This window comes from Sceloporus occidentalis, unplaced genomic scaffold, assembly GCF_023333645.1.
Source record: "Sceloporus occidentalis isolate IW3139 unplaced genomic scaffold, rSceOcc1.0.p SCAF_208, whole genome shotgun sequence".
Classification (NCBI taxonomy): Eukaryota; Metazoa; Chordata; class Lepidosauria; order Squamata; family Phrynosomatidae; genus Sceloporus; species Sceloporus occidentalis.
This window is the reverse complement of record NW_028317188.1, coordinates 243,307-265,502: the sequence shown is the minus strand read 5'-3', so window position 1 is coordinate 265,502 and position 22,196 is coordinate 243,307. Positions and strand designations below refer to the sequence as shown.

General features: G+C 39.4%; 1 protein-coding gene across 2 annotated transcripts; it reads left to right on the top strand.

Annotated features, from left to right (window-relative positions):
• The first annotated feature begins 3,152 nt into the window (after nucleotides 1-3,152).
• On the top strand, nucleotides 3,153-21,178 carry LOC149277618 (ATP-binding cassette sub-family C member 2-like). Of its 2 annotated transcripts, none has more exons than XM_089502659.1 (31): nucleotides 3,153-3,194; nucleotides 5,266-5,439; nucleotides 5,870-6,016; nucleotides 6,196-6,330; nucleotides 7,075-7,185; nucleotides 7,441-7,496; nucleotides 7,840-8,068; nucleotides 8,728-8,897; nucleotides 9,416-9,593; nucleotides 10,207-10,461; nucleotides 10,604-10,669; nucleotides 10,859-10,996; nucleotides 11,348-11,494; nucleotides 11,776-11,860; nucleotides 12,020-12,086; nucleotides 12,395-12,521; nucleotides 13,452-13,628; nucleotides 13,770-13,937; nucleotides 15,048-15,231; nucleotides 15,604-15,697; nucleotides 15,823-15,934; nucleotides 16,084-16,303; nucleotides 16,600-16,754; nucleotides 16,971-17,126; nucleotides 17,478-17,804; nucleotides 18,099-18,200; nucleotides 18,324-18,467; nucleotides 19,251-19,409; nucleotides 19,994-20,160; nucleotides 20,568-20,762; nucleotides 21,049-21,178. In XM_089502659.1, the coding sequence occupies exons 1-31, from the start codon at nucleotides 3,153-3,155 to the stop codon at nucleotides 21,176-21,178; spliced, it is 4,617 nt and encodes a 1,538-aa protein (XP_089358785.1). The 2 variants fall into 2 exon arrangements, with proteins under 2 accessions (XP_089358785.1, XP_089358784.1); XM_089502658.1 differs by having other exon boundaries at nucleotides 15,580-15,697.
• The last annotated feature ends 1,018 nt before the right edge of the window (nucleotides 21,179-22,196 follow it).

Here is a 22,196-nt window from a genome sequence, read left to right as displayed (position 1 = left end):
TTGAGCCTAAAATATTTTATAAAAGATAAAACTTCCTTTATCTTCAGGCCTGGAGGCTGCCATGGTTGTCAGTCGTGTGATATTTGTGGTCACTTTCTCTGCACAATCACTACATCGACCTGATTTTTTTTTGAAAAGTCCATGGTGATTAAGACGGAGCCATTCTATTGGTTACTGCAGTCATGGTATGATAAGCAGTCAGAGTGTTTTGTCTAGTAAATTGAGCTAAATTAACAAAGCTTGATATGAATATAAATGACTAATATGCAGCCGTCAAAAAACACAATAAACATGTTTTTCATCTGATTCTAGTAATAAAAAAGGTGGGGGTTATCTGTTAACGTTATATTTGCAATTGCCCTACACATACATAAGGGTTACTATGAGTGTAATTACCGGTATTTATTTCAAAGTTTAAAAAGTTAAATAGCAAAACAATGGAAAAGTGCTATTTTTGGGGAAAAAATGGAACATCATTGAATCTTTATTAACGAAAATATTATTTTTATTTTTTTTATCATCTGTATGCCGGTGTTATTCAGAGTCCTTATTTCTGTACACGTGAATATGTTTGGAAATTGTTTTAATAAACGGAACCTTGCAGGTCGGAAGGAAACACAGTGGGAGATATGCAGTGTCATCCTTCGTCAAATTACAACACAAGTGAGAGCTCATGAGTTGGCTAAACCGGGCAGATGAAAGTAACCTCTCCTCTCCTGCACTATGAACAAGGGCCAGGGGGTTCAATGTGCAGAGATAATCTAACAGTCCGTTAATAATTAGGAGAGGCTGTGCCTTAAAGCTCAAATACTGCAAAACATTGCCTACGGACAGCCCATTCCGCGGAAGGGAGGTGAACGGAACACTGTGTTGTATGCATTCCTGGAAATGTATAGGCATCTTGGAACATAATCCGGCAGAGACTCTATCTATCTATCTATCTATCTATCTATCTATCTATCTATCTATCTATCTATCTGTCCATCTCTACCTATCCGTCCATGCATCATCTCTCTCTCTCTCTCTCTCTCTCTCAATATTTGGTGTTCTTCCTACTAAATCGCACTTCACTGCAAAAAATAATGTAATTTACCACATTAGGTAGTACGGCATAGTGTTGTGTCGCCAGTCATGCACTATACACATTTATTGCACCTCCGCTCAATAAGTAAGGCATAGTTTTTTACCGTCAGGCCAATCTCCGCAGTTTTTTTGTCACTGATGTTGGAGGAGCTTATTCTAGATACCTGTCCTTTCAATTCCCACCGTACCGCTCACCCTCTTAATTTACCTGTAGCCAATGAAAGGCCATTGTATACATTGTAAGCCAATACACTGTATTTGCAGCATGCTTACACCTGTTTGGTAGGCCTCGTATTATACATTTGTATTATTTGAGCCTGAGACTAGCTTAGCGCACCGACATTTTTTCTTTTCCCTGTTTGCCAATGAAAGGCCTTCAGGTCTTGAGAATATAACGGAACCGATAAGGATTGTTGACTGAGACAATTTACTTTGGCTGTAACATTTGACCCAATTCATCGATTGTAAAGATGGTTTTAGATTACTTGAGTAAGTATTTTTATTGCTAGAAATAAATCATTGACATGAGCGTTTTGTTTTGTGCGCACACACCTTTAAATCAGGCTCTGTAGCAAACGTAGCACGAAAAGATTTGTGGACAGATATTTTCATAAACTAAGACACATTAGAACTTCATTTGCTTTGATTCTTCTTCAAATACCGAAGCCAGACATAACTGCACAATTAAAATATTAAAGATCTATCTATCTATCTATATATATCTATATATCATCTGTTATATAATACTTCTACTACCCCTATATATATATATATATATATATGTCAGGGGGATTGAAGCCAGACCTATATATTCCATATTTCCATCATTTTATGATGGTTTTACTGTTCATAGACATGCATAGAATAACAACAATATATAGATCTCTAAATGAGACTATAATTATTATTTTAAAACACCCACAATAACAGGTACATTAAAATGTGGTTCCATCTTACTTATCATAATAATTAGTTGATATATTAACTTTTTAGGCAGAGTTAAAGAATACGATATATAGAAACAGCTGCCAATCAACTATAAGACAATAAAAGGATTGTTTTCCAAGAAGAATAAGTCCCCACTTAGGTACATGCTATGTCTCCTAATGAAGCGTTAATAAAAGGTCACCACATTTACCTTCAACAAATGTATTCTCTGTAGAACTTCTAAAGGTACAATGCGGCTGGTTCTCTTCGTTTGGAGATCTACTCATTATTTAAAGCAGTTTGGTGTGAATCCAGTTATAACCAACTCTCACCAACTATGATATGAGTGGAAATGTCCCAAATGTGAACATAATTAATTAACTTTGACTTATTCCTTGTGGTTTTTTTTACACTTATGGAACTTAGTAGCTACCAGAACCCCACATTTCCTAAAACCTACACAAATGCCATCTAATTCGATGTTCAGCCTTGAGTTACACAAATGCCATCTAATTCGATGTTGAGCCTTGAGTTACACAAATGCCATCTAATTCGATGTTGAGCCTTGAGTTACACAAATGCCATCTAATTCGATGTTGAGCCTTGACTCCGGGACCAGAGTTTTCTGTTTGTAGGACTATTTACGGCAAAATCATAGAGATAGATATACTGTTTGCCTGTTAATCATTATTGCATTTTCTTTCTAGCTTTGTCATTATTACATATGCACGAATCACTGTCTACGCCTCGTAACTATGATGTGATACTGGACTCGCTATACAGAACCCCACGGTCTTCTTGAAAGGCCAAAGGGCTAAATGTCGATTATAAACAAATTCCCATCGCAACATCAACTTCCACGTTATTCTCTGAGCTCCGTGCCTTTCCAGGACAAATAACGGGGTTATGGAAATAGTAACTATGGTTAAAATGTAACTGAACTGTTGGGATTATCCTGAACTGAGATGCACCTCAGGAGTCGCATAGAGAAGAGTATGGGTGGAGGGTGACTTTTAACCTGCTGAATCACTGAGAGATAGCGCTGCCGACGACATAAACCAGTGATAATATATAACACGGTTTATTCCCCGTGACCCACACCGTGGCACGGACGCGTTGGGAGCGCACAGCCGGGGCTAAACATGTCTAGAGTTCTGGATGAGTACTGTGGTTCCGTTTTCTGGGTAAGTCGGGGGTTTTCCATCTATACCTTATGTGCCTTTGAGATGCCAGACCGTTAATCGGGGCGACACGTTCGGGATTTTCACGATTTTCCTGATTTAAGTTGCTCTTGGGAATTGTACTGAAAACATGTAGGGGAGAAAAAAAGGCTTATTAAACGCATAGAAACTAAAGCCAACATCGATTAGAAATCTGTATTATACAAAACAAGAAGTAGAGAGAGATTACAAAACGGTAACCATGGTAAATACGTCATTTTAGAAAAGGTAATGAAACCTTATGGTTTTGATGGCAGGTAAGAACCAATCGGCCCGTCTAGTCTGCCTGTTTTTCCTTAATCAGTCCTTAGTCTCGGCTTAGATTCCGTATAGCTTTATGCCCCATACATGTTTAAACTCTATTAACGGCTACCATTTCTGATAATAAACTTAAACGAAGAATGTTAAGATTCCAGTTTTTACCTTAAAACATAACATTGTTGCTTCCCTAAATAAAGTTTATTGAAACTGCTAATAACTTGCAATGTAGAGCCTTCAGAGTCTAAGGCTATCGAGGTAACCATACAAAACCGAATATATATTTTTCAATATAAAATTAAACTATTTGACAAAAAATTGTATTCATGGTAAAAAAGAACTTATAATGTTGGAGATTTATCACTTTTGCGAAATGTTCTATTAAATTATTAATTCATGATATCTCAGTATTAGTTTATAATATCTCAAACCAAGTTAGAAATCCAACTAATTGTGATTTTTTTTTATAATTTCTTCAGTTTTAGCTGATCCTCTCTACAGATTAAGTTTGTTTACTTGTGTAGCATAGATTTGGCTTTTGCACCGTTTGATCAAAATTTCATGTTTTGTGAACATTTGTCAGTCATTTTTTGTTATATGAAACAATGATGTCATTACGGGCACCCGTAAAACAATTATGACCTAAATTCACAATTTCAGAGTTTCCAATGTGCTTTTGAAATATAAATACGGTGTTATCAATTATAAAGTTAAAGATAAAAGCAAATTAAAAGTCAATTCAAATGACCGTGTGTAGCAGACCTTGTGAAATCCACCCGTTATGTTTATTTAGGGAATCATCCCCACCCCGTATTACCTTATTTCACCAGTGTGATGGAAATGAAAATGTCCGGCAGTTTTATTAACACGACTGAGTTGATCTTATTACAAGCCATTACGAATAGGCACAAAACATAACGACCATTGCACACACACAAAACAATACAGTATGCTGAAGGAAAATGTTATAAAATAGACATTTTGAGAATAAAGTGAGACACGTGGGTGTAAAATACAGTGCTTTATACAGTTAGCAACTTCGCCATTCACATATCAGAGCGTGTGTGTGGATTGTGACGGGCGACGCTGCTGTATAAACAGATTAAACAGCTACTCAGGGACCTCATTGGTCTAAAGTGGGACTTGACTTACTGAAGTGTGACTCAAATTCCACTATAAGTTGTGTAAGTGTAGTTCTAGGCTTAACCTAGGGTCCCAAAGCAGCTGTCTCTTAGGCCTCTAGTTTGTAGCAGACCAGCACAGACCTCTCCAAGAGTTCTTCTCCGCAGTCACACTATGATATGACATCATCACCTGACCTAACATGCGTTACAACATGTGAGGAAATACTAGTGGAAAGGTCTGTGCTGCCAGCTGCCTCCATCATGTTGGACCCCATGTTGATGAAGGGGTCCATGGAACAAATGCTGTGCACCCCTTAGGTAATCGTGGGACCTGGGGCCCCATTATTATTTTAGATGGCCCAGATCACCTGTGTTAAAGGTGGTATACCATACATTTTTGCTTAGTGCCCCCAAAAACCTAGAGCCTCACTTTGAAAAGGGATTACTACAATTAAATTACTTAAATGCTTACTAACATTGAGAGAGTCCTCAATAGTCCTGAATTGACTAATTTTCTATACAATAATCTATCCCAAGTTGGGCTTTTCATTTGCTGCTGTCCGCCATGGTTTCTTCGGCTCACAGAAGATGAATTAGTGACGTCTAAGCAGCTTTATGGTGTCTAACTGTGTGTAACGCGTGTTGTGTCACAGAATTCCTCCCTTTTGGAAAGGCCTGATCCCGACCTGCCCGTGTGTTTTGAACAGACCGTCCTGGTCTGGATCCCTCTTATCTTCTTTTGGCTGTGTGCTCCTTGGCAACTTCTCCAGCTGTGCAAATCAAGGACGGCGAAATCTCCTATCACCAAACTTTACATCGCAAAGCAAGTAAGTTACGGTGACACTCAAACGGATGAATATTCTGACAAATCTTTTGATTTAGATTACAAACCACCTTATTATTTTTTATATTATTAATTGTAAATAATAATAATAATAATAATAATAATTTATCTGCGTAATCAATATTTTTGGATTCACATTTCGCAAATGGAACGGTAATACAGCAATTACAGTAATCCTGCATTAGTGGAGGTAAATAATGCCCATTTCATATGAAAACACAATGTATATTTGTAATGGTTTACTAAATCCAATTTTATTTAATCAAACGTAAAACTGGGACACATATAGTGTAACAAATATATATATATATATATATATATATATATATATATATAGAAGTAAGAAGTAATATAGAAGTAAGAGCTCTGGGTAGCATGACAATTGTGTTCATTTTTAAATGTTCTCTTTGCAGTGCCTGACGCTGTTACTGTTCTTCACCTCAGTAGCTGGGATAGGGGTGACCGTGGCAGAACATGTCGATGACGCCTCAAAGTCTTCTCTTGACCAAACAATGCCTGTCGTTCTGTATGTTAATCCGCCACTGTTTGCAGTCACATGGGTAAGGCAGAAAGCCAGCTTATACAGTTCCTATTTATTTAATGCTATACGCTATACATACTGATACAAATGTTACTCCTAATGTACCATACCGCTGGCGTGTATCCCACTTAATACACCTTACAAATAAATGAACGCATTGAACCAATACAACAGTCTGTTCTTCTCTTTCTGTTTCAGCTCATGGTGTTATTAATTCACCACTGCCGACGTTATTGCGTCCGAAAAGATTCAGGAGCGGTGTTCACATTTTGGGTTCTTTCTGTTGTTTGTGGAATTTTTCCATTTCAGACTTTGATTCGGAAATTTTTGCAGGTGAGAATTAATATGTAGAAAATGTGGCTTCCGTCAGATACGTGATGGTTGTTGTATATCCAAAAAAGTTCATGTTTAGCACCAAAAATGTATATTGTCTCACTAATTCCATAGAAGGTCATCTAAAGAAATGTGTGGTACCTTTTAGACATCAAACGTTTATACAGTTAAGCTTAAGTTAATGTGTCTGTTACTCTGGAACATATGGAGGCATCACAAATATTGGACTTGGCCAAAACAACCATAAAACAAACACTCGATAATGCAATACAGCCGGACATTAAATATTTTATATACTCTGGCTCCTTATATAATGCCAGAACATACTTTCTTAATGTACACACCTATAGTGTATCATGCACAACATTTCAAGTGACAAAAGAAGGACTCATAACGCCCATCATTTCAGGTGTCCAAAGTAGGACAGATTTATTGGGGCGCGGTAGGGCAGGAGCGTGGTTAGAGGCATGTAATGAAGACGATTGTTGGGGGTAAAGCATGATATAGCGGCGCTTAGCTTCAAAATGTCATGAAGTGCTCAGTGGGCTGGTCGGGGGGATTGCATTAAATACATGCCAGCCCAAGGGTATTTAGTTGAAAAATAGTATTTTGTGGGCTTTAAATGCCATTCAATTCATTACAAGCCTGATCAGACCCATGTCCAAATGTGAAATGTTCTCATAATGAATTCTTTCTTGTGTATTTTATTTTCTTATTGTTTGTTTTTTTGTCTGTATTTTTTAGGGAGATACACCCGATATTCCTAGAGCATGCTTGTTTTTCATCTCCTTCAGTCTCCAGGTCCTCGTACTGATTATCTCGGCTTTCTCCGAAAAGAATGAGCTGACCAAAAAGGTACAGTCAACCCTACGTGACTATGTATGATTATCATGTGGCAAACAAATATTATCTTCTATATGAACGAAAAAATGGATATTGGCATGAAAAGGCTACGACGTGGCATTCCGGGGCCTTCAGATACCGCTGACGTTAAGATGCCTCAAATTTCTTCTGTATTTGGGGTGTATATCCAAATCAATGTAATCACTTGTGGTTTTCTTTTCTTTGTACGTAATTTATAATTAAGGTAACTTTTTTCTTTTTCTCCAGAATCCCGAGCTGACAGCATCCTTTTTAAGCAGAATCACATTTAATTGGTATAACAGGTAAATGCGTTCACTTATAAATATTATGTATTTAGATTGTAATTTGCCATAATTTAACACCATACAAGATAATTAAAGTGAATATATCGAGTACATTTAATATATTATATATATATATATTATATATATATATATATTGTACATTTTTATGTAGAATACATGTTTTTACTCAATTTTATAATCTAAATAATATAATATATATACATATATAATAATAATCTAAATAATATATATACATGTATATTTAACTATTTAATATGTTTGGAAGGCCTGATGGATTAGGGTTAGCAATTGGGGTTTGGAAACCTTTATGATGAAACTAATACATGACTGTAATTACTAGCACTGTTATAAAAGGATACAAGAGACCCCTGGAAATGGAAGATCTCTATGAACTTAACAAAGAAGATAGAACGAAAAACATTTGTGAAGCGTTTGAGAAGCACATGAAGAAAGAAGTGAAAGTAGCAAAGAAGAATCTGCAGAAACGCAAAGATAAAAGAATACATAAGGAGAGTGCAATCGAAACGAATGGACTGAGCAAGGGACAGAGCCAAGACATCCTAGTCATGGTAACTATCTCAAGCGCCTCTCTGTGTCTGTCTGCCTCCCAAATCCACACCTCTCTACACACCGCAATGGGATTCCTGCTTGGGCACAGGTGTGTCCATAAAACGCTCTCTGTTTTATAATAAGAAGACACTTAACGTGTATATTGTGGGGACAAATATCTTAACTTCATGTTCTCCTAGTCTACATGAGTGTTCCTCCCCTGTAGGTTGTCTCTCTCTCCTGTTGTGGAGATGCTGATTGTTGTTGATTGGTTCAGATAGCCTTTGTAAGAGTGGGTGGAGAAACAGGAGATACAGATTGGATAATGGTGTCCATCCCAGCGTCCATACATTAACCCTTTAATTAGATATCTTAACTTATTCATGAGAACAGTTCCCAACTTCCCATTAAGACATTTCTCATGTAGACCTTGCATTTTTTATAGTTAAATTGGGATTTTTTAGAGATGTGACATACCTTTATTCTATTTTACTGGATATCTATATAAATATGCGTTTTAATAAATGCTGTATTCCTTCTTTTGAAAACGTTCTTGCTGTTTGGTTGCTCAATTAGACAGTCGTACAGAATCCTATCATTCCTGCCTGTGCTTTGTATGATCTGATGTCCGGTTCTGTTCAGACAGCCTCCACAGATGTGTGTGTTTGTTCATTTCCAGGAGGAAAGGAAGAAAAAGAAGAAAGAATCCACTGACGGGACTGCTAAAGATTTTCCCAGATCCTGGTTAATTAAAACACTCTTAAAAACCTTTCCACGCATGTTACTTGAGTCGGCTTTTTTTAAACTTGTCCATGATCTGCTGGTGTTTGTGAGTCCTCAGATACTCAAGTGAGTTGGGACAATACGAGATGGGCCATGTCACTATCACAAATGTATTAATACGTGTAATCTGGGTTTCGATATGGGCATAAATGGAGCACTGAAATGATCCAACCATGGTGAAAATGCTACTTAGACACGCTAATGAAAAAATGCTTAAAAGGCTTAACCCATTGTTCACCAATTATGTCATTTTTTTAACTTTGTGGTGGTTTTTGAGGGTTTTAAAGCACCAGCCGCATAAGTATCCCGCTTTTAACCCAGCTCTGCCAACAGCGACCCTCTAGTTTTTGAGCTGCAAATATTTGTGTTCCTCCAAACAGTTGCTGGAAATGATTAATTTGTTTTAAGTAGCAAGCGTTAGTTCTACAGGTCTGATTTAGTATATAGATTTAGGGGCTATGAAAACATAGGACCTTCATTATCCTCATCATCATCACAATCAGTTTAAAGCCTTTGCCAAGTGATACTTACATTGTACCAAAAAAACAATATGAAGTATTTGTTCTGTTTTCCTTTTTTTATAGGTTACTGGTCTCATTCACTGGTAATTCTTCAGAATATCAATGGAAGGGATTTTTTTACGCCGTCTTGTTACTTGTGGCGGCTATCATTCAATCTCTCTGCCTCCAGCAGTATTTCCAAGGTTGCTTCGTCCTGGGTATGAGGGTCCGGACAGTTCTTATGGCATCCGTATATAAGAAGGTAAGTTGAGTTTCATTCTTGCTTTGATGAGTGTGGAGTCAACTCATTTCTACAGGAACTCCTAAAACGATACCATTCCTGTTAAAAATCCTACCAAGAAAGATGAACTTTAACCCCTCAATAACTTGGTAGCTTGTGACATAGGACAATTCGGGCCACAATTTGGACAACTACGTCACAATCTGTAGCGGATAACTTGATTGCATCAATACACGGGTATGGCTAATATTCCAATATCTATATAAAGGCATGGAACTTTAGATGTATTGGTCCAGGTAACTAATTTTACCTTTTTGTCCGTGACAATGATCTAAATTCTAACTTTTTACATAAAACACAGAGTATAGAGCTTTAATTTTTGATGTCAGTTATTTATTCGTTGTCTCTAGTGTAATATTCAATTTTTGCAGAGCCAAACACTTCTTTGAGTGTTTCTGTAAAGTTCTTTGAATATACAGTACATATATATCATGGTATTTAAATTATGTATAGCCTTGCATTATAGTAAATCTGTTGCTAGACCTATCTTCTGGTGCTTCTGGCATGTCTTGTTCACTAAATGTGATCTGCTCGATGTATTCAGTATTTGAGCTGTGGTTTCTTTTTTCTGTAGGCACTGACTGTCTCCAACTCTATCCGGAAAGAGTCGACTGTGGGGGAGACGGTGAACTTGATGTCTGCAGACGCTCAGAGATTCATGGACCTGACAAACTTTATTCACCTGCTGTGGTCATCGCCTTTGCAGATTGCTATTTCAGTTGTGTTTCTTTGGGAGGAACTTGGCCCATCGGTTCTGGCTGGACTTGCGGTCATGATCTTGTTGATACCCATCAATGCTGTCTTAGCTACCAAATCCAAGACACTTCAGGTGACTATATGATTTGGTTAATGAATCCGCCTTATCAAATCACCTGAATCCTGTTACAATTGTTTCCTGTTGATAAAGAATTAGGGAAATACTTTTTTAATATTGGAATCTTGGAAATATAAGGCGTTTGTGTGTTTCACAGGTGAAGAATATGAAGAACAAAGACAAGAGAATGAAAATAATGAATGAAATCCTCAATGGCATTAAGGTGAGATGATAATAACCAAAAATTGTTTATATAAAATTGTTTATATAATAAATTTAATATCATCTGTTGTCTTCGGGGCTGCATTTGTGTTCCTGGTGTCCATTCACACCCCAAAAATGTTCTTCTCTATGAAGGACCACATTTTCATATTTTTGTTTGGTTTTGAACTGTAATCTATTCTTTTTCTAGATATTAAAATTCTATGCCTGGGAACCATCATTTGAGAACCAAGTAGAGGAAATTCGAGAGAAGGAGTTAAAAGATTTGTTGCATTTCACCTACCTTCAGTCCGTTTCTCTTTTCATTTTCACCTGTGCACCATTCTTGGTAAGGTTTATGCAAACACAATTTTCAGTAAGATACTAAAACAAATGGTCAATAGACCGGCTCTGGCCACTTCCACTCCTAGTCTACATTGTGTGACCATGACCAGCCATACCATGTCAGCTGATAGATGCACTCCTGCCATGCCTGCCCTTGGGTGTTGCATTTGACAGTTCCTACTACGTTTATCCAAAAGCTAGAACATATGCCGCTCTTACTGCTGATGCTCATATACTCACTTCTACATCGTCCATCCATAGGCTGTGCTACATGTCCTCCGGTTGTTGTTCACTGTTAGGAAGTTCCTAAAGAAACTTTGATACAAGATTTTGATAATCTTTTTATTTTTCCCAGGTATCTGTTGCCAGTTTTGCCGTCTACGTGGTGATAGATCCAACCAATATCTTAACTGCAGAGAAAGCTTTTACATCTATCTCTCTATTTAATATCCTACGCTTCCCTCTGGCGATGCTGCCAATGCTTATTTCTAATATGGTGCAGGTAAGCAACGAGTACAGGGGTCTTTTTCTAAATAACAGAGTACTAAGTCACCCATCTTTCTGTCAAATGATCTGCACCACTTGCTGTATTATGTAACGAGGTGGGTTTATTGATGACGTTTCATGGACATTGAGGAATGTTGGCAGAACGATCAGGCAAAGGCACTGATGCCCTTCAACTCCTCCAAAGCGTTTTCATTTCCCTTTTACTTATACGAGGATTGTCCTTTAAGTTCTAATATTTGGAGACTAAAATGAAATTTTTTTTATCTGTTTGTGTAGACAAGTGTATCTTGTGGCCGACTGGAGAAATATTTAGGAGGAGATGACTTGGATTCATCAGCCATTCGTAACGATCCTGGTGTTGGTAAGGAAATGGTTTCGTTATAATCTCCGGTGCTCTCTACGGCTGTAACGTAACCTCACAGTATTCAGTTTATCTTTAGAAATTAAGAATTAAGAACATTCTGTAGGAATAGTGTGCTTATGTGAGCGATAATGGTTAACATTTTAATTCACTTCACAGATGCTGCTGTTAGGTTTTCCAACGCGACGTTTACTTGGGAAAAAGAAACAGATCCAGCAGTGAAGAAGTAAGAGCTTTCACAATGTCTGGGGTTTAAAGTTCTCATTAACTGTCTTTCATGCTAATCCTGAACATAAAAAAAGTTTTTTTGATGGAAATAAGAAAACAAAAGCTTTAGTAGAGCATTTACGTTTCCTTCCATACCTTCCTCCATTTCCGTGACCTATGTAAGATGATATAGGTTTATTAGTGTACAGGACTATAACATGTATGATTCTGGACACATTTGCTTTAGTCTTCTTTACTCTTTAGTGTATCTTAGTGGATGTCTAACGTATTTTGTTTGTTTTTTTCCACCCTTTTCTATTCTCTCAGTGTTAACATGGACATTAAAGATGGTCATCTGGTAGCTGTTGTGGGTGGTGTAGGGTCTGGTAAATCATCGCTTGTGTCGGCAATGCTTGGAGAAATGGACCATGTCAGTGGATACATAAATATAAAGGTAACAAGTAGGCGTTAATTATCGCTTGACATGTTTTGGGTATCAGAAGTATTGGCAAAGCATTCCTATGACGAAATGTTGCACGGTTTCTAGTATAAGTTTGCTTATTTTCTATTATGAATAGGCCGAGTTGTTAATGCTAGCCGATGGACCTGTGAAGCATCTCGGTCAAGTTATATATCTTTAAGAGCAAATAATTGAAGTGCTACATGTGGGGTAATTTTGTGTAATTTCTTTGTCTCATAGGATGTATCTTGTCCAGTTCTGGGCTCTGACTTGTTTATGTCAATTATTTACCACCATCGCTGTGCTTGTCTGCCCTTTGTACTATGTTCTGACACAGACTATCATGGTGTTCAGCATACGCACTCCCTTAATGACTTGCTTATCTACATTTACTATGTTGTTACAAAAAAAGTAGAACATAGAACGCGGTAACAAACACTATGGGTTCCATCACTTTGCCGTTGCATTTACCATTATGTTTTGGTGAACAAATATGGACCTCACAGGCTTCCCAAACATCCTTAGCTTAGTTTAGTTCCCTGCGCAGTACAGCTTTAGGATATAAATTACCTACCATTAGCTCTCTAGGTTCCACAAATATTACACTCTATATATACTTTATATCGGAAACTGTCTCAGTAACTTAACCGAACGGAATTGACCCTCTAATCATGGCTGCCAGCCAATAATTTATTATTAGCAATAAAACTAATTTAATAAAATGCTAAAATAAGACAGTTCAGCCTCAAAAAAAATAGAGAAGAAAATCCTGCTGAGCTCTGGCCTTAGCAGTTAAATCCCTGTCTTTTTTTCTATCAAGTGTATATTTAATAAATATTTTTTTTTTCATTATTTGTTGTTTTTTTGGAGTGTTAATTTGCTTTATTTATTTTTTTATTATGTGTTTTTCTTTCCCGTCCATAGGGTTCTGTTGCGTATGTTCCTCAGCAGGCCTGGATCCAAAATGCTTCTCTGAGAGACAATATTCTGTTTGGAGCGGAGTATGATGAAGTGCGATACAAAAACGTCCTGGAAGCGTGCGCTCTTCTCCCCGATCTGGAGATACTCCCTGGAGGGGATCGTTCAGAAATAGGAGAAAAGGTAACTTTTTGGTTCAGGGAGTGGAACAAGCCCATCGGACTGTGAGCCAGATGTATAGGATATTTGCCCCAAAAAACATAAATGTTGCCAACCCCCCCCCAAACCAATGAGATATCTGCTGAATATATATTTATCTAACAGGGCATAAACCTGAGTGGTGGCCAGAAACAGCGGGTTAGCTTGGCCAGAGCTGTATACAACAACGCTGATGTATATATCCTCGATGACCCCCTCTCGGCTGTGGACGCTCATGTTGGCAAACATATCTTTGAAAAGGTGGTCGGCCCCAACGGATTGTTAAAAAATAAGGTAAGTTCGATATAACATTATGGGAGGATCATGCGCTATTCCTGTTTTTAAAGATAAATGGCTTTATTGGTTCCCAAATACGAGATTGGATGGACCAGAATAATCCGATAACGGCGAGAGGTTTTTATCCCATTAGTGTCACATCCTGGGATTCTGTCGCAAGATACCAGGAGCACAACGTGGACAGGTTATAGAAACATTGGGGTTCTAGGTTACGAAACAAGAACAAGAATTGAAACCCACTCAAAGGAAATTGTCTCTGCCCCCTATACTCTGTTATCGATAGAGACATACCTGGGGAGGAATAATCATTCAGATCCTTGGAACAGAACGTTGCATGGATAAGGATTTAAAAAATATATATATTGATTATTTTAATCTGTGAACATCATTACTGAAATTATTGAATTGTATAATTTAGTATTGAGGAAAAGTGCCCGCTTAAGGCTAAATTTCAAGTTGTAGTTGCCATACAAACCAAACATCAACCCGTAAATACCGTCACCAAAACAGACATGTTATAGTTTCTTGGTGTCCCTAGGAGCAGGGTAACCATCTATTGTTATCAAAAGGCTTGCTCGCCCTACACATTTTCCTAATTGTCGGTAATTCCCGAAAAATTGTCGGTAATTCCCAAAAAGATTGGCTAAAACGAGTTCCCGGTTGCGCTCCGTGTTATTTTGCAGCACAGTGTAGCACATCGTTTAATACATCATGAGGGATAAGGTAGGTGGACTTCCCTGTCCTGACCCCAGCGGTAGCCATGTCCTGTCCTGACCCCAGCGTAAGCCATGTCCTGTCCTGACCCCAGCGGTAGCCATGTCCTGTCCTGACCCCAGCGGTAGCCATGTCCTGTCCTGACCCCAGCGGTAGCCATGTCCTGTCCTGACCCCAGCGGTAGCCATGTCCTGTCCTGACCCCAGCGGTAGCCATGTCCTGTCCTGACCCCAGCGGTAGCCATGCCCTGTCCTGACCCCAGCGGTAGCCATGCCCTGTCCTCATCTAGCCCCGCTGTCACAAAGGTCTTCTGCTTTGGACACCTGAAATGTTGGCGAGTATATCGTAGATCATCTGATTTCATGGTTTGTGTTTGTTCTCTTGAACCCGCAGACCCGCATCTTAGTCACGCACGGTGTTAGTTTTCTGAGGTTCATGGATGAAGTCGTCGTGCTGGTGGATGGCAGTGTCACAGAGATGGGGTCCTACAAAACTCTACAGGCAAACAACGGCGCATTCGCAGAATTCCTTAGAACGTACGCGAAACACCACCAAAAAATGGAGGAGGAAGCCTCAGGTGAAACCCCGGAAAACATCAGATAAATACAAAGTAGATTAGGGAAATACAACATCACTGTATTTTTTTCTTGGTATTTTCTAATTTACTTTATACAATGAAACGGGAAAAGCTGGGTTAATTCTGTATGTTCCAACAAATGGCCATAGGTTGCTGTTGACATAACATTTTATTACTATTTTAATATTAAGTTTATTATGTGCAAGACATTTCATTGTGGAAAGACACACGGATATTATTGGTTAAAACCCAGATTGGTTAATATTTAATAATATAATATTATATAGATGTATATCCACACACATTAAAATTAGTTCAGTGAATGACTGGATTCTGTTTGTTTCATAGTGTTTATCGGGGCTGATGAGATAGATGATGATGATGAACCAGCGGCAGAGGTCCCTGATGACATAGTGTCCATGACACTGAAAAGGGAAAACAGTCTTCACCGGAGAAAACTCAGCAGGTGAGACCTTCTTAGACTGATACAGGTCTACCTAGCGTAGTCCTGGCACTTTTGTCCGATACCATCTGGTGCTTACACCCGATGTATTTTGGGTCGTCTGACTCGGTCATTTCCATCGCTTATAGTATGAACGGCACGCTGAGAAGGTCACTGAAAGAAGTTGCAAAAGACAAGGACCTGCAACAGGCAGCAAAAGGACAACATCTCATCGAAAAGGAAACCATCGAGACTGGAAAGGTATATCATTGGGGGTACTTCATAACCTCTTATCTGAGTTTGTTCTCCTGGGCCTGTGAGGACTTCTTCTCTTCTTCTTGTGACTTTCGGGGCTTGGCGTCAGAAATGGTGAGGAGCTTATCAGCGAATGTTACCATTTTTTGACACAGGTGAAGTTCTCTCTTTATATGAAATACCTGCGGGCGATAGGATGGGGATTCAGTTTCTGGATTTTTGTAAGCTACCTTCTGCAAAACGCAGCTTTTGTTGGACAAAACATTTGGTTGAGCGACTGGACCAGGGACGCCGATATCTACAAGAATCAGACCTATCCTGCATCACAGAGGGATATGAGGGTTGGAATATTTGGAGCGCTTGGTGTGGCTCAAGGTAAAAGTCATTCCCAACGATCATGATACATTTTGTTCAGCTAAGCTCCATATTCATGGCCAGGTTGGCGCTCGATGAGCCGCGTTACACCGTTAGGCGTGTGGTAATACTGCCATTTGGGTACAGCACTGTATTCACATTAATGGTAGGACATGTGGTGTCACTTTGGTGCTATTGCCCACCGTCTATTACTCTGTGCAGTTTTAATCTGGCTCTATACTCACAAAGCGTTCTACAATTTACAGAGCAGGAGATTGGTTTTTGTTGCGTTACTAACACGATATCAATACTTCTAGCTATCTTCGTGTTCTCGGGTGCTTTCCTTGTGGCTCGTGGAGCCGTCGGAGCCTCGCGGTTGCTTCATGCACAGCTTCTTCGTAACATCTTACGTGTCCCCATGCAGTTCTTTGACACCACTCCATCAGGACGCATTGTTAACAGATTTGCAAAGGTTAGTAAACTGAAGAATGGTAAACTTAAGCTGGAAGGGTACTTCCCCAACAAGGAGTCTAGTTAGGTTTTTCGTTTAATGTTACTCTTCTCCAATATCCCAACCCATGGTTTGCATAGTCCATGGTGTGTCTATGATATTAAAGCGAGGGTTAAACTCTGCTGGTTTAATATCGTTTCTTCCAATTTCTGATTTTCATACGCAATTTATTCGCAGGATATTTTCACGGTGGATGAGACCATTCCTATGTCATTTCGCAGCTGGATCGCCTGCGTTTTGGGCGTTATCGGTACATTGTTTGTGATCTGCTTGGCGACACCCATTTTTGCCGCTGTTATTGTCCCGTTGGCAATCTTCTACTACTTTGTACAGGTACCGCATTTAAAGATTACTCTTCAACGGCATAAAACAGAGCTCCAAAGACTCCTAACGCTGAAACCGCAGTATATGTATAATATATACACTTTAATCAAAAAGCATCAATATAATATGCATGTTATTTTCTAAATGTTATCATTATTATGATTTATTGTTTTATATAGCTCCATCATATTCCGTAGCGCTGTATAATGAGTAGACCGGACATAACAAGTAGTATGTAACATAACAATTTGGCCCTGCTCAATGAGCTAACCATCTAGAGAAATGTTGCACAATTACGCAGCGTGGAGCCAGTTCGCATTCTAGAAAAAGTTCATTGTTCTGCTTTTTCACATTTTTTAGAGATTCTATGTCACGACTTCCCGACAGCTGAGACGTCTGGATTCTGTCACGAGGTCTCCCATCTACTCTCATTTTGGGGAAACGGTATCAGGCCTATCTGTAATCCGGGCGTATGGACACCAGCAGAGGTTCCTTCAACATAATGAAGACACCATCGATATCAACCAGAAAAGTGTCTATTCCTGGATTGTCTCCAACAGGTGGTTGGCTATTCGCCTGGAATTTGTTGGAAATCTCACTGTATTCTTCGCCGCACTTTTTGCCGTCTTGGCGAGAGACACGGTGGATAGCGGGACGGTTGGGCTATCGGTCTCGGCAGCTCTCAATGTAAGTCTAGATGGTAAAGTAATCGCTACGAAGCTCACTGTTTGTAGCCAGACCTTCTATACTTGCTGACGTTCTATGCTTTCCAGTAAGGCGACTAAACAGATTCTCAAAAATATATATAAATGTAACTTAGTTTTGGATAAAGTGATATTATCTTTAGTCTTCCCGCGACTATGATCTTGTTTGACCTCGGTGAAAAATCAGGAAGATGGTGACCGTGTACAGATGGCTCGATTGCCCTTAGATAAGGAACCGTTCTATTTATATTATACGTTCCATTCTTCTTCTTGTCAGATAACGCAAACTCTGAACTGGTTAGTGCGGATGACATCGGAGCTAGAAACCAACATTGTTGCAGTGGAGCGTGTCGATGAGTACGTTCAGGTGGAGAATGAGGTACGTTTTAGCAGAAGACTGTTAATACACAGTTTTTTTACCCATTTTCTATAGGCCTGTGTGTAGCGGTAGGGAAGTGTACAGAATATATCTTTATTTAATATTTTCGCGGATCTGTTTCAGGCCCCTTGGGTATCAGAGCATCGTCCACCGCAGAACTGGCCAGACAAAGGTGTTGTGCAGTTCTCAGACTATAAGGTCCGTTACCGCCCTGATTTGGACCTTGTCCTTCAAGGGATATCTTGCACTATTGACAGCATGGAAAAGGTAGGTTTTTCTTTAAAATAAACTGTATATATTTAATCCTAGACAAATTCTGGTGGGGAACGATGTTACTTGTAGTCCACAGATAGTTGGTGGTCCACGGTATATAGTTCATTGGATTTGTGTTACTGGATCCAACACAAGTTACAACTTATAAATTGTAGGTGTAGCATCCACAACATAAACATTTGATGCGATATACTTTTGAAAGTATCCCTAATTCAAATGTTTCTTACCAAATTCTGAAAATAAATAGGTATTGAAGTAATAATGTCAGAGGAACTCCATGAGGTACATGTAGCCATACCTGGGAACGCTTGGGGGTTGCCCCTGGGTCTCAGGGCTTTTGCCCAAATCATAGGGTCCCGGGGTGGAAGGTGAGAATATCAGGGTCACATCATCTGGAGCTGACTCTTATTCTTCACTGCTGCGATCATATATAAGACTGCTTTTGCTCCCAGTGTTATGGTTGATATCCCTGCTTGAATGCAGGTCACTCCATTTTGTGTATTCTTAAATAATAACAAGTCAAGTTTTCCGTAAGTAGGTATCAGAGCGGCTAAAGGAGTCTCGGGATCTGCTCATTTAGAAAGTTCTCAGACATGCATGTACCTCAGGATCAGATACTCTGCTCGAGACAACCACCTTTGTCCCAAACTACAGGGAGCTCCTGAGAAATCTAGTTCTTATCTAGATTGAGAGATGTAATTCACGCAAGCGATGGTTTAGGAAGATCAGACGTAATTGGCCGGGATGTTCCTAACTTTGGATGGATCTTTTGTCCAGGTTGGAATCGTTGGCAGGACAGGCGCAGGAAAGTCTTCGCTCACTAACTGTATCTTTCGGATCATTGAATCAGCTGATGGCAAAATTACGATTGATGGACTGGACATTTCCACCATTGGCCTTCATGACTTACGCCAGAAACTAACAATTATTCCTCAGGTAAGAATTCTACCAACGCTTGTTGATGCCGTGTCATTTTCTTGTGTTACAGCATATCCAGCCTGCATTGTGCGTACTGCCATCTTTTTTTTAAGACCACAGTTATTCCGTCATACTGCTTGTAAAAATTGATTTCACTTGTGTATATGTGTTCGAATGTTAAACAGGATGCAACAAAATAGGTGAATAACTTGGAAAATATATGAAAAATAGTCCTTAAAAATAGGTTGTCATATCCAAAACCTGCCACTAGATGGCAGGAGCTGCATTGTGACATACAGTATGTATCAAAGTAGGTGATTTTCTGATCATTATGATGATGGTTATTATAATTAATAATAATAATTAATAATAATAATGCTTTTATCCTGCAAAATTCAACTTCGTGCTGAGCAGCGTATAAATCTGCATGAGTATTCCAATTCATCACACACATATATTAGTAATATGGTACTGACTTGGTGCAGAAGATATAATGGGTGCAAAGCATGCACTAAACAATAGGACTGTTCTTGACAAAGTCAGGTGTAACCGGTGGAACCATATCTCCTCTATATTCTGATCTCTCGTTCCTATTTGCTTAGGACCCTGTCTTGTTTTCCGGCACGCTGAGGATGAATTTGGATCCGTTTAACCGGTATACTGATGAGCAAATCTGGAAGGCTCTTGAACTTGCCCACCTAAAGCCATATGCAAGCGGCCTGCAGGAGAAACTCCACTACCCAGTGAACGAAGGAGGAGAAAACCTCAGGTAAGGCTAGACTTATGGATGGATGAGAGATGCCCGGAGCAATCAATATTATTATTTGGGGGAAATGTGTGCCTTGTGCTCAGGCCAGTACAGGATAGCTAAGCGATTCACCAGACAGGTCTTGGTCAATAACAGCTAAACACGATTACAACCCCAGCAAAGGCACTCGAAGGACCACACTAGGGTATCTGTGCCGAGCAATTCTGTATTTTGAAATCCGGCACCCTGTCTGCCGGTGTTGGGTGCCGGCGATGTGACACCCGCGACTTGTTCCAAACCAGAGCCTTTTGACCAGTACTACTCTAATTTTGTCTTGTGAAGTATGAACATGCGGCTGGTGGGGTATTTGCTGTGTGGGAAAATGACAGATAATGTAAATTTAATTTGGGTTTCTCGTGCTCACGCAGTGTTGGTCAGAGGCAACTCGTGTGTTTGGCCCGGGCTTTGCTCCGGAAAACCAAAATCCTGATCCTGGACGAAGCGACGGCTGCTGTCGACCTGGAAACGGACAACCTGATCCAGAAGACAATTCGTAGCGAGTTTTCAGACTGTACAGTACTGACAATTGCACATCGCTTAAACACCATCATGGACAGCAGCAGGTAAGGACCGAGAAACGTGGCGTCTCACTCACTAAAGAGATTTTTACTGAGGTTCAGAAGAGTTTATTCTCTTTCGACATTTAAGCCGATATCTGGGGCTTTTATCAATGTATATTTAGAGAGCAGAATTAAAAATGCTGGATTAACTCTCAAAAAAATCATTATTGGAGAAATTGTGTACGCATTGCTTGCTTTACCGTTGGAACGGTCCGGATTTAGTCCTCATCATTTGGACCTCATTTGCCAGGCGTTTGCTCACGCTTCTGATTATGCCATTTTCTTTAAGGGTCATGGTGTTGGATGCAGGGAATATTGTAGAATTCGACAGCCCCGAGGAACTCTTCGAACGTCAGGGACACTTCTATTCCATGGTGAAAGATGCCGGCATTGAAAGTCCAAACAGCACCTCTTTTTAGGCCCTGGGAGGCGGAAACGCCACAGAGATCAGACTTTTCATCCCACTCGCGAAAACGTTTATGCTGGCCATTTACATCAAACTGTAGATATCGGTTCTACCTGACGAAGATGAAGGCATTCATGAGCAAGACGGACTCTAGAACCCAGTGAGATTATGCATTCTTGGTACAAATGATCCGGATGCCTACCGCTCCTTGCATTTTTTGAGAGCGCACCGTGTTGTATTACCACAAGGCATCCATGGCTTCCCAAATGGTAGCCTTACTTTATTTCCCAGTGCCAAATGCTCTTTTCCTTTCTTTAGATTGACCAGATAGAATTCTCTCTAATACCCCGTGCAGTGGGTTCTGTAAGAACTCTGTAAGCTTGTATTTACATTATTATTTATACAGTGTATTTTTATTTTTATCAGTGTTAAAAAGTCCCCAAATAACTTCCAAACCAAAACCTCTACATTTTTTCCATCAAACAAGTAGAAAGTTTTGGTATAATACACCTCAGCGATACAAAATGTAGCAATAAATGAAAGGTGCTTAATGGTGCATTAGTGTGGTGGGTTTACAATAGGTAGACACCAATAATCAAGACAATCGTGTGAGATAAGATAAAGCAATGACGAGTTAGATGGAATGAGAGGATAATATAGTGATACGGTCAGGAGGCATGGAGAGAGACAGGAAAAAATTCAGGGGTTGTAGGATAAGAAAGAGGAACTTTCAGGAGGGATAAGGAGGCAAGGATGAGACCTGAGATTGTTGGAGAATCAAAACCTCTCGTCCATGGGAAGTAGGGGTGGAGGGAAAGTCAAATAAATGGAAGGTGAGAAGGAGAGAAGGTCAAGGAGAAGGTGACCACAATAAAGGTTAAGACAGAGAGCAGAAGGTTGAAAAAGAGATGAAAGTCTAAAAGTTCTATATTACCGTAATATTATGTGGTACTTGAACATAAGCTTTGTCTACCATACCATGTTTAGAAACCCATGTACATCAAATAAAAACATTAAACGTGAAACGTTGG

Excerpts from the sequence above, each read along its gene's own strand:
- LOC149277618 (XM_089502658.1), top strand. The coding sequence starts at position 3,153 with ATGTCTAGAGTTCTGGATGAGTACTGTGGTTCCGTTTTCTGG. Across the intron at positions 12,522-13,451 it reads GTGGATACATAAATATAAAG|GGTTCTGTTGCGTATGTTCC; the intron begins GTAACAAGTAGG and ends TCCCGTCCATAG. Across the intron at positions 15,935-16,083 it reads AAACCATCGAGACTGGAAAG|GTGAAGTTCTCTCTTTATAT; the intron begins GTATATCATTGG and ends TTTTTGACACAG.